At 43.4% G+C, this 14,700-nt stretch overlaps 1 protein-coding gene across 4 annotated transcripts in view; it reads left to right on the forward strand.

Moving 5' to 3' along the window:
• Positions 1-9,178, forward strand: part of FZD3 (frizzled class receptor 3) — a 107,269-nt gene extending 98,091 nt beyond the window's left edge. For 3 of the 4 annotated variants that reach the window (XM_038396623.2, XM_043510071.1, XM_043510072.1), the window contains exons 5-7: positions 425-573; positions 2,594-2,827; positions 3,624-5,873. In XM_038396623.2, coding sequence (XP_038252551.1) covers positions 425-573; positions 2,594-2,827; positions 3,624-3,837 — 597 coding nt within the window. In that variant the 3' untranslated portion in view covers positions 3,838-5,873. Of the gene's footprint in view, positions 1-424; positions 574-2,593; positions 2,828-3,623; positions 5,874-8,470 lie in introns of those variants that run through there. The other variant, XM_038396626.2, reaches the window with a different exon arrangement.
• Positions 9,179-14,700: the final 5,522 nt, after the last annotated feature.

The raw sequence follows: 14,700 nt of genomic DNA on the forward strand, positions 1-14,700 counted from the left end.
TAGGGGATGGAAAATAAGAATCTGCTCCTCACTGGAATAAGGGACAAGGGGTTGTTGAATATGTTCCGTGATGTGGAGGTGTCTGTATTATTGACTTTCCAACAGAAGTTGGAGCACATGGGTTTATGTAGTTTTATCTCTATTCACAAATTACAAAGGCTCATTTTTAACCTATAATATTTCAAAATTGTTCGGCAGACACCACACCAGACCAGAAATACAAGACCTCCCAGAAGTTTGTTTGTTTTTACACTGCACCAGCCTGCACATTATTCTCTGAAGTTCTATAGAACTGTGAAACAAAGGAACCCTGATGATGTTTACTTTGGCTCAAGGCTGAGACAGTTATTTTAAATTAGTTAATAGTTGGAGTAGCAAACTATAATGGTTTGCAACATGTTCTTTTCTGTTTTTCTCTCTCTAGATCTCTCAGATGAGTCGCCCAGACCTGATTCTCTTTCTGATGAAGTATCTTATGGCTCTAGTAGTTGGGATCCCTTCTGTCTTTTGGGTTGGAAGTAAAAAGACCTGCTTTGAATGGGCCAGCTTTTTTCATGGACGCAGGAAAAAAGAGTGAGTGCTGTTATGTGAAAGACTTGCCAGTGTAATATTGGCAAATAAACCCTTTCTCGCCTGTAATCCTGAGAGAGCACTTCAAGTTAATCCTGTCCAAACCAGTTCCTTCTTGGAGAGAGGGATGGCAGCAGAGGCAACTTGCCTAGAAATGCTGCACTGTTCAGTATATCTGAAAAGCAAACAAAAAAACAAACAAACCCATCCTGTATTTGCACCAGATTGTTTTCTCGATAACAAAATCAAATTAACATTCTTCATCTATTATGAAGCTATTCTGCTTCCTTGTTCTTAGAGGAAATGGGATATGCCACAATACTGCACATTTTTGTCACTTTCTGAAGTGTGCAGTAGTATAGCTTCCTTCTCTCTAAGCACCATCTCCCTAGCTAGACAACTCATCTTTTCTATTGAAATGAAGCAAACATGTTTTCCACCATGATTCTGCAGCAGTTGTGTACACTTCTTAATCCTTCTATTGTGCATTGAAGCCCCTATCAAACTGCAGTTTAATACAATTTAATTCCAGTGAAATCTGTCTTAAGTGACATCTCAATGGACTGACAAATCCAGTGCTTAACACTGGTCTTCTACTCAAAATGGAGGAAAATTGCACTCAATATAGTTGGGACAGATTTTAAGACAAAAGGTAACCTACTAAATGTGGTCACTTCTATAAGATTCATAGCAACTTAGTATAATTAATAAATCTTTTATCTACCTAAATACACCCTTTCAACTAACACTGTGTAGAGACTAAGACAATATTTCCTAGCCTGGACATCCCTGGAGGTGACAGACTAGTCTGAATGGAGTAGGAGATAGGGTGGAGGATCTGAGCAATGGGGTAGAGAAAGCTGCATGACACCAGTTGCTCTATCCTAAACATTCTCCTTCAGTTAAAGTACTGGGTGGCTCCTTGAAGCTTTCAGGCTTGTTGCCATGTTCCTGTGGTAGCCCTTACCGTTTCAGGAGAGTATGCACCAGCCTTCTGGCTCAAGCTGCTCTTTTCTGTTGGTATGGCAGGTAAATCAGCAGTGAGAGGCAGAGCTGATTTGTCTTCACGGAGCTGTCAATGGACAGCCCCATGCTAAGTAGACAGTATAGCATTTTGATGAGTGGGAGAATGAGAAGAAGGGGCCATCAGGTGATGGGGGAGACCCTAGGGGAAGGGAAACAAAAACGAGAGCTTAAAAAACGGGGGTTTTTTCCATTCTACAAAATGACTAAAAAGATCAAATGGATGGAAAAATCACTGGCAACTCTGCCAGAGCATAGCTAGAGGATACTAAAAGTGCACCCGTCCACCAATCCCACACAGAGGGGCTCCAAAAAACCAGGCTGGGAACCACAATCATTGAGCTAAGGCAAAGACAGATTCTGTATACTTTGTACTTCACAAAATATGCTGCTCTTATGGACATTGATATTTTAGAAACTGAATTATAATTCTGGGGAAGGTAGTGACTTTTCCTGTTTTATGTAGATGACTGCTTTTGCAGGAATCTGGGCATGTTGATCTCCTGCACTATCTCAAGGATGTTCTTGTGGCAATATCTCTGAACTCTCCAGAGTTAAGGCCATAAGGGAATTCCAGGTTTAAAAGAAAATTACACTGCTTTTAGTTCTTGCATGATCCATAGGATTCATGAAGCTGCTGGGGTCATGTGAGGTAATGGCAGAGCTTTTATTTACATTGCAATTATGTTACCGTATGCCCTACGTGCCTATGCTAGAAGAGCAATTACAGGTTACAGGGCAATTCTCTAAGCATTGGCCAAAATGTTAAGATTGGGGTGCTTAAAATTAGGCAAGTCAATCCATATGTAGGCATCTAAATAAGTGGCCTGACTGTTCTGTCTCACTGCTCTTAAGGTACAAAGTTGTAACATTTTGACCGTGATGTGTGTATTAAAGCTATATGTTTAATGATAGCATAGGCCAATTTGGAAGAGCTCTTGTGATCACTTGGTTGTATTTTTTTTTAACATTAATTATTCCAATTCCATATTTTGACTAGAGCTGTAAATGAGAGCCGCCAGGTGCTGCAGGAGCCCGATTTTGCTCAGTCACTTCTGAGGGATCCTAATACCCCCATTATCCGAAAGTCAAGGGGCACTTCCACTCAGGGGACTTCCACTCATGCTTCATCTACTCATCTGGCTATGATGGATGACCAGAGGAGCAAAGCAGGCAGTGTCCACAGCAAAGTAAGCAGCTACCATGGCAGCCTGCATAGGTCCCGTGATGGCAGGTGAGTTCCATGCATAGTTTAAAATTCTAATGTAAATGGAATTAATGAGCCTCTATTTTCAGGGGGAATCCTGGTCACTACCTGCACTTTTTCATTTGGCTATGCTTTGGCCACCATGAGGTTGGATTCTGAACCTCTGCTGCTAATCACCTTCCCAAACTAGTGATTATATCCTCTCCATTTGGTCCTTAAAGAACTTTAACATCTGGGTTGGAAAGAGGAAATGTACCATAACTTCTTTGAGTAGTTATGAGTGTATGAATTAGTCAGAGTATGAATGCAGCCAGCTCTTTCTCTACTGAGACAGAATGTGCCGTGTGTGTATAGTATCTACTACATAGGAAACAAAATCTGTTCCAAGTTCAGTGTAGTGTTTGAGCACGGCTGCTCTGTACACTTCTGTGAGTTTGACTAACTGAAGAACGTGCCAGATCCTCAGCTGGAGTAAATTGTCGTAGTTCTACTGAAATTTTAAAAAAAAATGTAGCTTAGTTGAAGTGACCATTGGGTAACCTGTATTTACTCACCAAATTATTATTCTCAGTGTGTGAATGGTGCTATGGTAATTATCCTTATCCTCATTTTATAGACGGGGAAAAACATAGAAAATTAAAGCAACTTGCCAGAGGTCACACCTGAGTTCGGTGGCAGAGCCAAGTAGAATGAGTCCTCCCGTTTTTCATAAAAACATAGTACTATATATAATCAAGAGTTATTTACTTACATACTTACACACACTCTCCCTCTCTCTCTTGCCTGAGGTAATAATGAAATTGGCCTTGTTTTTATAAATTAGGTACACCCCCTGCAGCTACAGAGGCATAGAAGACAGACTACCTCATGGCAGCATGTCACGACTGACTGATCACTCCAGGCATAGCAGTTCACATCGGCTCAATGAACAGTCACGTCACAGCAGCATCAGGGATCTCAGCAACAACCCAATGACCCACATCACACATGGTACTAGCATGAACCGGGTTATTGAAGAGGATGGAACCAGTGCTTGATTTGCTTTCAACATAAAGGAGAAGCTCCTGCAACAGTGTTACTTGGAGTCCATTTCTCAGTGATGTGATAATACTCAGTATTCTCATGCTTCCCATTGGTGCTGATTTTTTGTATCAGGAAGCTGAAGTTTGGCTTTGCCTTTTTAAAGCCAGCTATCATTGTGCTTACATCAGTGCTAGGATGCCCAATGATCAGCAATCTGGAAATAAACGAAAGTAAAAGCTTTTGAATCTACCAGTAGATAATTATTAATAATTTATTATATAACTTGTTATTTTCCCATCAGATACCATAGCTGGATTTCTTATTAGAAAAATCCCCAAATACTTTGAATTTCAGTAATTGTTACCTTTGAATACTCACTGGCAAGGTCATGTTAAGAGTTCCAATAAACAGAAGGAAACTCTTGAATATTTGAAGGAGTTCTTCCATGAGGGGAGGGCTGCATATTAACTACGGTACAAAGGGCATCTGTAAGAAATCAGCAGGCATTTTTAAATAGTTATGCTGGAAATAAAAAAAGAATGAGTATTTGGCAGGAAGAATGGAAACTCCAGTGAAGATGGTCAGTTCTTACAGAATTGTTCAGGCTCAATTGTTAGGGTATGGGGAAGGGAAGGCATGATTTTTTAAGTTGGTATTGTCCTTGCCTTTTTACCAAATACTATTTAAATTTTCTGCTTGTTTACAATTTTTCTGTGGGGAGAGGTGGAAAACTCAATTTGAAGCCAGTTACCTAGATAATATTCAGCTACCCGTTTTTAAATTAACATACAAAAACTGTGAGAGTGCCTGTTCCTGACCTCTCAAACACATGATGGGGGAACCTGGATTTTCTCTTTAAACTAGATTGTTTGACCTCTCTCCTTATGGACCTATAAGAACAAATCCTGATCCCAATCCCTGCAGCTTGGGTCTGGAGGGGTGGGTGAAATGGATGCAGGGAGTTTATGTGGGAACCCACCAGGAGACCACAGAAATGTGTTCTGTGAGGGCTCCCTTTATACTGAGTTGTTGTGGAATGGGAGGTTTAGAGGTAGGTGGGAGAGTATTGAAGAAGGAGTGCAGCAGTGGATCCATGAGTGCATAGATCCACCAGCCAGATTACACTTCTGTGGAAAGGAGGTGAAGGGGTGGTCAGGGTCAGGAACTGCTGCCGCTCTGTAATCTTGGAGGTGGAGCAGGTTTTCACATTCCCCCTCGGTAGGCCCTGAGCCCGTTTAGGTGGGGTGTGCACTGGAGAGAGTATTTGGCCTATATTATGGGTCTCTTCTATCCAGCTTGCCACTATCATTCGGAACAGAGAATTCTCTGATTTTTATGGAAACATGAATAATTTTGCTCTCCTTTTGCCTTTGTGGACATTGCAGGCAAAGTCAAGTCATGTTTTAAATGGTACACTTGATCTGAAGCAGTTTCAGGTATCATTCACCATGAAGAAACACTGGTTACATTTGAACCTACCTCAGTCATTACTGTAGAATATTGCTGGGAAGTGTACATTTTTTCATTGTCGTAATATTCATTCCCTTTTTGACCTGTTTGAGGCATGTTGAAAAGACTTTGTACGTGCTTGGATGGCATAACCTCGGGGGCAAAAAAAAGGGCAAAAACCCAGGATATGTACTTCAGAGGCTTTTTGGAGCAACAAGACTTAGGCTGTGCAACCATTATTCATTTTAATTATTCCCCAATGACATGACAGCAAATCACTTAGCCATGTTAGTTTTTAAAATCAAAGGTTGCTCTGGGAGTCGCCATGCCTTTAAAAATCTGTTTGCTATAAATTGCTTTTCCCATCCTGACCAGGCTTTGCTCCAGAAGAGAGGCATGAACCAAAACCAACTTCAAATAAAAATTTTTGGAAGCTTACTCTATACACTCCCCTCTATGTAAATCCATTAATAGTGATAAAAGTTACAGTGCACACATGCCTGGAGGGCAGACTAGACCCTATAATTTCTGTTGGATTGACTGTATGTATAACTAACTGCCACAGTTGTGTATTATGTTAAGTCTCTGATTATTCTACATCATCTCTTTTTAAAAAAAAAAAAAAGAGTACTTGTGGCAACTTAGAGACTAACAAATTTGTTAGTCTCTAAGGTGCCACAAGTACTCCTTTTTCTTTTTGCGAATATAGACTAACACAGCTGCTACTCTGAAACATCTCTTTTAAAGCAGATGAGTATGAGATGTGTTTAAGAGTGGCTTTTAGGTTGACAAACTTCCAATTCCATATTGTCAAAAATGGTGAAACATGTTCTTGTTTTAAAATTTAACTTCAACTGAGCAACTTTTTTTTTTTTTTTTTTTTTTTTTTTTTTTTTTTGCAAAGGGATGCTATTTTGTAGGAATTTGGATTTTCAAAGGGAGTCAATTATCTTCAACTTCTTAAATGTTGTAACTGAAAGTGAAGTTTTTACATTGATCTTTATTGCTATGTTTGCAATAGTATTCTGGTTTTGACAACGGTTTTGCATTATGCTGTGACTTTAACTGTGGGAGGGGGATTTGGAATGGTTGAGGTTAGATCCATGGTTTGTTGGGGTTTTGTTTTTTTTTTTTTTTTAAATCTCTGTTAAATTTTTTTGGGGTGGGGTAATTGTGTTTGTGGTTCCAAATGTGAGAATTTAGACTTTCTCACTTACCTATTCTGTACATGGAATGCACAGCCTAAGTAGTGATTCAAATACAACATTCTGGTCCCGGTTTCTGATTTCCCCACCACCCTATTGTAGTCCCAACCCCACATCCTATTAGTTTCAAAACTGAACTAATATAATACATCATATTTCTAAAGCACCTGTCTTCTCACAATTTTAGATTCCTTTAAAAATGATGAATTAAGCATCACAGTACTTGTGTAAAGTTAGTATTAGCATTATCCCCATTTTATAGTTGGGATAACTGAGGCATAGAGAGTTTGTTTCACCTAAGGTTACAAGGAAGGCTGTAGCAGTGCTGAAAATAAAATCAAGATTTCATGATTCCCAGTTTTAGGCTTTAGGTATAAGACTATCTATGTTTGTATTACTTCAGTTACAGCATCATGTCCTCAAGGAGTGAACATCTTGGATCTTTCTACTACATGCTGGCCCAACATGCTTTCCTCTGAAACTTCATGCCAGCATACTTCTGTTCAGGGCCAACTCTACCCTACATAGAGAATAGGTGATTGTTGGCGACAAAGAAATATTCAGTAACCGCTTGATTTGTATCTCTGACTGGAGGCTGTTAAAGTCAGGCATTTGTCAGATTGCCTTTGGCAACAGTATCCCTAGCGCTGGCAACGTTCTTCATTTCCTAGTCCTTTGGCTACTATGTCTTCAACGTGCTTCGCCCTAACGTCTATGGTTTTAATGAAGCTTTGCATAATGAAGATAGAATAATGATGTCACAGGTACAAGTTTGTCTGAGAGTGCAATATTTCTCAAGGACAGTGTTTTGCCTATTGAATCACAAACTATTTGGGGTTTGTTTGGAAAATGTTTTGGAAAACTTTAAAAACAAAAACAAAAAACCTGCAAATTTGGTTATAAAGCAGCTTGCCTGCTCTCAAATGCTGTAAATTGGTATTTTCTTAGTTTTAGTTTTTTAAATCTAAGTTTTGCTATAGAGGCTTTAGTTCTGAGCTGTATATAGCATATATTTGAAATATGGATGATCAGAGATTTATTACAGGAAACAGTTTACCTATAGACTTCTGGTTTGGAAGCATCTCAGGTTAGTAGTAATGTAAGGACTGCTGCTGAAATCAGTCTGGTGGTCTCAGTCTAGTTCCTAAGGGGCAGGCATCCATGTCATAACCCTCACAGATTTTTACCAGAGAAGCTGAAGATAACATGGGTATAGAGCACAGGTGGGCAAACTATGGCCCGTGGGCCACATCCAGCCTGCGGGATCCCCCTGCCTGGCCCTGAGCTCCTGGCCGGGGAGGCTAGCCCTGGCCCCTCCCCTGCTCTCCCCTCTCCCCTGCAGCCTGAGCACACTGTGCCGCCAGCACTCTGTCCTGCCGCTCTTGCTGGGCAGAGTGGCTGGCTCCGGCATGGTAAGGGAGCGGGGGGGGGGGGTTCTAGGGGCAGCAGTCAGGGATTGGGGGCAGTTGGATGGATTGGGGGTTGGGGGGGCAGTCAGGGCGCGGGGGGGGCGGTTGGATGGGGCAGAGGTTTTGGGGCGGGTCAGGGGATGGGGAATGAGGGGTTGGATAGGCGTGGGAGTCCCAGGGGACCGGTCAGGGGTGTGGATAGGGGTTGGGGCAGTCAGGGGACAGGGAGAAGGGGGGGCTGGATAGGAGGTGGGGTCCCAGAGGGCAGTTAGGGTGGGGGTCCCAGGAGGGGGCAGTCAGGGGACAAGAAGCCGGGGGGGGGTTGGAGGAGTCAGGGATTCTGAAGGGGGCAGTCAGGGGGAGGGGGCAGGGGCCAGACTGTTTGGGGAGGCACAGCCTTCCCTACCCGGCCCTCCATATAGTTTTGCAACCCCAATGTGGCCCTCGGGCCAAAAAGTTTGCCCACCCCTGGTATAGATACCGCATTACTATCCTCTTCAGAACTGGTCCTGCCGAATTAACAGTTGAGATACAAAGATGAAGGGTGAGAAAAGCTTACATTGTACTGTATTGTATTGTTCTAGAGACCGACTAGAAGATTGAAGTCTCTACTGCTGTCAATCTTGGTATCTTTTACAAGCACTAAACTTATTTAAGGTCTGAGCCACTCACTCCATCTCCTATATATTTCAATGGAAGAGCCGTCTCAGGATGCCTTGCAGGACTGCACCATTAAAGCAGGAGGAACATTGCTGGCAAATTAATATCATATGCAGATAGATCATTGCTACCAGAGATCCAACTTGAGCTATGGAATGTTAAAATTCATATCAGATTATGCTTTTGTGCTGATGTACCTATCTTATGACTGTTATGTTGATTGCTGATGAATAATGACTCTGAGATGGGTTATCTTAGTTTTCAACTGTAATTAACTGTTCTAGGTTCTCGTGATGAAGACCAGTGTATTTAATGGCATTCTTATCTCTCCAAATGTTTCTGTTGAGATGCTCATGTATGTATTGTAACATCATCCATTTCTGAATGAGGGGAAAAGCTTTAGTGTTGTGCGATTTTGTATGTAGTGGTTGCACTTTGTTATTAGCATGATATCGTACCTAAAGTTAGCTGGTTTTACTTACTTGGCTCTTGGTAGACTTGTTTACAGTAGGCCAGTATCAGTTTTGTAACATTTGATTTTTAGCACTTTAACATGAGTGTACAAACAGATTACCATATAGTAGATGTACATTTTGATTTTAGACCTTTTAAAATTTTTAATAAAATGACATAAAAATAGTTGTAGTTGGTCTCTTTTAATAGGCTTTGATTTTATTTTTTCAAAATTCATATAATTGTATATTTCTTTAAAAACATTTTGGAGCCAGCTCTTGCTTAGCTGTTGCTTGCTCAATTTACATACTGCTTTTTACCATAGCTACCAGTAGCCTGATCTAAAAGAACTAAACTCTAAACCTCGATCCTGAAATAACTCCCATGCTAGAGGACCCTGTACCCTTGCAGTATTCCATTACAGTCAGTGGGAGTCTGCAGATGTCACTGCAGAATTATGCTGTAGTTTGTTCCATCCTTTTACAAGAAGGGACTATTCACTAGATCCTATTCATGTACATGGACTTTTAGTTTATACTGCTCTGCCTCTTAAAGATAAAACTAATCGCCAGCTGGGGTCAGGAAGAAATTCACCCATAATATAATGTAGGTGGTTAGGTGCATTGTCGGGAGAGTTATGTCTTTTTTGGAAGAATGTGGTATTGGCCAGTATCCAAGGCAAGATAACACACACACTAGATGGTCTGTTGGAGTAAGGCAAGTCCTATATTTGTGAAAGATGCAGTAAAATTCTCTTCTTAGAGGTTCTCTCTACACATGAGTTTATAAAACAGCTGCTTCTCTCATCCATGTGTCATTTGATGATTGTACTGATAAGAGTAGCCATCCACAGGGGGACAGAAAATAGCCTTTTCCACCCTGTGGGTTTCTGAGAGTAACACTTATTTCCAGAAGGGGCTTCAGGAGTAAACACTACTATCCCCCTTCTAAGAAGAAAAATGTTAACTTCTACAAATGGCACACTGCAGGATCCATACATTTCCTTGTTCTTAACTATTAGTCCCTTGCACTCACCATTCTCTCCCTGGAGAGGTCACTGGGAGTTAAAGAAATTCTAGGGAGGAGTCCACGAGAGAGAGAGAAGTCTGGGCTTCCTAGGGATCAACCTACCTGGAAACCCCATGTGCCCACCACCATATGCTAGTATGGGTAGGAGTACTTTCTAGACCCCCTGGAGTGTACAGCTATACTCCAGAAAGCCTGCTTTGTCTACTGTCTTTAAGGCTAGTTTGCCCTCCTCAAGGAGACAAATGAAGATGCATCAGAAAAGCCAGATGGCTCTTCTTTGAGTAATAGTCCCTATTGTATTCCACTGAGGGTTTACGCACGTGCACTGTATGTCTGGAGCCAGAGATTTCAAGTAATAGTGTCCATTGATCCGCACATGCACCCTTGGCTTGCCTCATAGTTTCGTCCGAGATGATACAGGGCAAAGCGGACCGACCGAGTCTCCAGTTTGTTCTCATTGTCTCGTGGTCCGTGTCGGAACTTTAGGGTCCTCTTGCACTCAACGCACTTAAAAATATACAGTTGTACATGGTTAGTTTTACAGTTTTTACTGTTTTTATAGTAGTTTTTAGTAATTTGATAGTTTTTAGGAGTAGGATTGGGTTTCCTTTTTGGGGAGTTTTTTGTTCCCTGTGAACACCCAGCCCCATAATTATGTGCAGGTACTGGACTATGCTGAAAACCCCAGGCTTTAAAATCCATGTCTCCTGCCTGTGTTCCTTCTTGATCAGCAACAAACATCATCACTGCCTCTACAGCTTGGGAGAAGCTCACAGTTCATCCAGGTGCAGTATCTGCTAGTCTTCCCAAGCCATTACCCAAGAAGGCTTGGCTCTCCACCTCCATAAGCACCTCATGGAAGTTGCCATAAGACCTCATTTTGGACCTGTACACCAGCCAGAGGCTTCGAGAAGTGCGCCTCCAATTATAGAGTCTGAGGCTGGCACTGGCAGTACTACCACTGTGGACCCTGTACCGAGACCTAGTCCAGAGGTAAGGAAGCATGCACATAAGCATGGCAGCAAGTCTTCCTCTAAGCTGAAGAAGAGAGAGGCTCCTTCCCCGAGTTCCAGACGTAGGGACGGGAGCGTACCCTAAAGCACACAAACTTGAAGAGAAGCTGCATAAATTGACGGATCTGCCAGTACCAAATGCAGACCCACACAAAGTCAACATCAGCATCCATCAGAGTCAGAGAGCCACCTGCTCTGGGAAAGACCATTGCTCCCCTTCCAGTTCCAGGGACTCAGTGTCCATCAAACCGCGGAGGTTGGCAAAAGTGCCAGATCCCTGGGAAGTGTTTTGCCTTGGTAGAGCCACGGTCCCCATGCCTTTTGGGGCCTTTCCTCCACTTCCAGGGAGACATTATCTCCAGCACCAGACATGCCACATCTGAGGCACTCTTCACCTCCCACTCCCCAGCAGTGTACGTGCCTCTGCTGGCTCCAATGGTACTGCCAATGGAACTGGTCTCTTGAGTTTTTGTCCTCGGAGGACTCAGATGAGAGTCAGGGACTGTCCATCCATTCCTGCATTACAAGTACCAACGGAGACCATCTACATCGTGGCAGTATCTTCCACTCCAATTGCTGCAGAGCCACTGGTTTCCTGTGCTGTGGGGCCTTCCTCAGCACCTTCCAGATCAGTCCTACTGGCACCCATACCTTCCCTCAGAACCCATCCATTCCATCAGGGAGGCTTCACCTATTTCATTGTCTCGGTCGCCTTCAAGTAGATGGCCAAACTGGTAATGGGAAAATGAGCCACTCACTCTGGCTCCAACGGTATCGCCAGAGCAGGAGAAATTCCGGTGGTTCTCTCCTGGTGTAGCAATGGTTTTGATTTCCTCTTTCTTCCCCCTCCCCCGTCCCCAATCTCCTGATGACTACTGCCCTTTCCAGTATCTCCTGTGTAAAGTGACTGGAGAGCTTCACGTTCCCTTGGAAGAGATCCAAGACGCTCAGCATAAGCTGCTAGATATACTTCACTCATTGGGGCCAAGCAGAGGTGCTCTGCCAATCAAAGATGTCATCCTTAAACCAGCTTGCACATTTTGGCATACACCGGCCACATACTTACCCCAAAGGGGGCAGAAAAAAGATGTTATGTACCAGCCAAGGGGTCTGAGTTTCTGTTCCCACACCCACCTCCCAATTCACTTGTGGTCTAGGCAGTGACAGAACAGATTAGGTAACAGCATCCACACTCCACCCCATTCCACATGGAGGGCAAACAACTGGACCTTTTAGGCCGCAAAGTCTTCTCTTCATCCAGCCTTCAAGTCAGGAATTCGAGTTATCAGGCTTTTCTTGCCAAATACAATTTCTAGAATTACAACAAATTGGATCTCAAGTGCCTATACACAAATGCAAGAAGCCTGGGAAACAAGCAGGGAGAACGGGAAGTCCTGGCACAGTCAAGGAATTATGATGTGATTGGAATAACAGAGATTTGCTGGGATAACTCACATGACTGGAGTACTGTCATGGATGGATGGATATAAACTGTTCAGGAAGGACAGGCAGGGCAGAAAAGGTGGGGGATTTGCATTGTATATAAGAGAGCAGTATGACTGCTCAGAGCTCCAGTATGAAACTGTAGAAAAACCTGAGTGTCTCTGGATTAAGTTTAGAAGCATGAGAAACAAGGGTGATGTCATGGTGAGAGTCTGCTATAGACCACCGGATCAGGGGGATGAGGTGGACGAGGCTTTTTTCTGGCAACTACTGATGTTACTAGATCACAGGCCCTGGTTCTCATGGGAGACTTCAATCACCCTGATATCCGCTGGGAGAGCAATAGAGCGGTGCACAGACAATCCAGGAAGTTTTTGGAAAGTGTAGGGGACAATTTCCTGGTGCAAGTGCTGGAGGAACCCACTAGGGGCAGAGCCCTTCTTGACCTGCTGCTCACAAACCCGGAAGAATTAGTAGGGGAAGCAAAAGTGGATAGGAACCTGGAAGGCAGTGACCATGAGATGGTAGAGTTCAGGATCCTAACACAAGGAAGAAAGGAGAGCAGCAGAATATGGACCCGGGACTTCAGAAAAGCAGACTTTGACTCCCTCAGGGAACTGATGGGCAGGATCCCCTGGGAGAATAACATGAGGGGGAAAGGAGTCCAGGAGAGCTGGCTGTATTTTAAAGAATCCTCATTAAGGTTACAGCAACAAACCATCCCGATGTGTAGAAAGAATAGTAAATATGGCAGGCGACTAGCTTGGCTTCACGGTGAAATCCTTGCTGATCTTAAACACAAAAAAGAAGCTTACAAGAAGAGGAAGATTGGACAAATGACCAAGGAAGAGTATAAAAATATTGCTCGGGCATGCAGGAGAGAAATCAGGAAGGCCAAATCACACCTGGAGCTGCAGCTAGCAAGAGATGTTAAGAGTAACAAGAAGGGTTTCTTCAGGTATGTTAACAACAAGAAGAAAGTAAAAGAAAGTGTGGGTCCCTTACTGAATGAGGGAGGCAACCTAGTGACAGAGGATGTGGAAAAAGCTAATGAACTCAATGCTTTTTTTGACCCTGTCTTCACGAACAAGGTCAGCTCCCAGACTGTTGCACTGGGCAGCACAGCATGGGGAGGAGGTGACCAGCCCTCTGTGAAGAAAGAAGTGGTTCGGGACTATTTAGAAAAGCTGGACGAGCACAAGTCCATGGGGCCGGATGCGCTGCATCCGAGAGTGCTAAAGGAGTTGGCAGATGTGATTGCAGAGCCATTGGCCATTATCTTTGAAAACTCATGGTGATCGGGGGAGGTCCCAGACGACTGGAAAAAGGCTAATGTAATGCCCATCTTTAAAAAAGGGAAGGAGGATCCGGGAAACTACAGGCCAGTCAGCCTCACCTCAGTCCCTGGAAAAATCATGGAGCAGCTCCTCAAGGAATCAATTCTGAAGCACTTAGAGGAGAGGAAAGTGATCAGGAACAGTCAGCATGGATTCACCAAGGGCAAGTCATGCCTGACCAATCTAATTACCTTCTATGATGAAATAACTGGCTCTGTGGATGAGGGAAAGCAGTGAACTTGTTCCTTGACTTTAGCAAAGCTTTTGACACAGTCTCCCACAGTATTCTTGCCAGTAAGTTAAAGAAGTATGGGCTCGATGAATGGACGATAAGGTGGATAGAAAGTTGGCTAGATTGTCAGGCTCAACGGGTAGTGATCAATGGCTCCATGTCTAGTTAGCAGCCGGTATCAAGTGGAGTGCCCCAAGGGTCGGTCCTGGGGCCAGTTTTGTTCAATATCTTCATTAATGATCTGGAGGATGGTGTGGATTGCACCCTCAGCAAGTTTGCAGATGACACTAAACTGGGAGGAGTGGTAGATACGCTGGAGGGTAGGGATAGGATATAGAGGGATCTAGACAAATGAGAGGATTGGGCCAAAAGAAATCTGATGAGGTTCAACAAGGACAAGTGCAGAATCCTGCACTTAGGACGGAAGAGTCCCATGCACCGCTACAGACCAGGGACCGAATGGCTAGGCAGCAGTTCTGCAGAAAAGGACTTAGGGTTTACAGTGGACAAGAAGCTGGATATGAGTCAACAGTGTGCCCTTGTTGCCAAGAAGGCCAATGGCATTTTGGGATGTATAAGTAGGGGCATCGCCAGCCGATCGAGGGACATGATTGTTCCCCTCTATTCAACATTGGTGTGGCCTCATC

Source organism: Dermochelys coriacea, chromosome 3 (genome assembly GCF_009764565.3).
Source record: "Dermochelys coriacea isolate rDerCor1 chromosome 3, rDerCor1.pri.v4, whole genome shotgun sequence".
In the NCBI taxonomy this organism is placed as follows: domain Eukaryota; kingdom Metazoa; phylum Chordata; order Testudines; family Dermochelyidae; genus Dermochelys; species Dermochelys coriacea.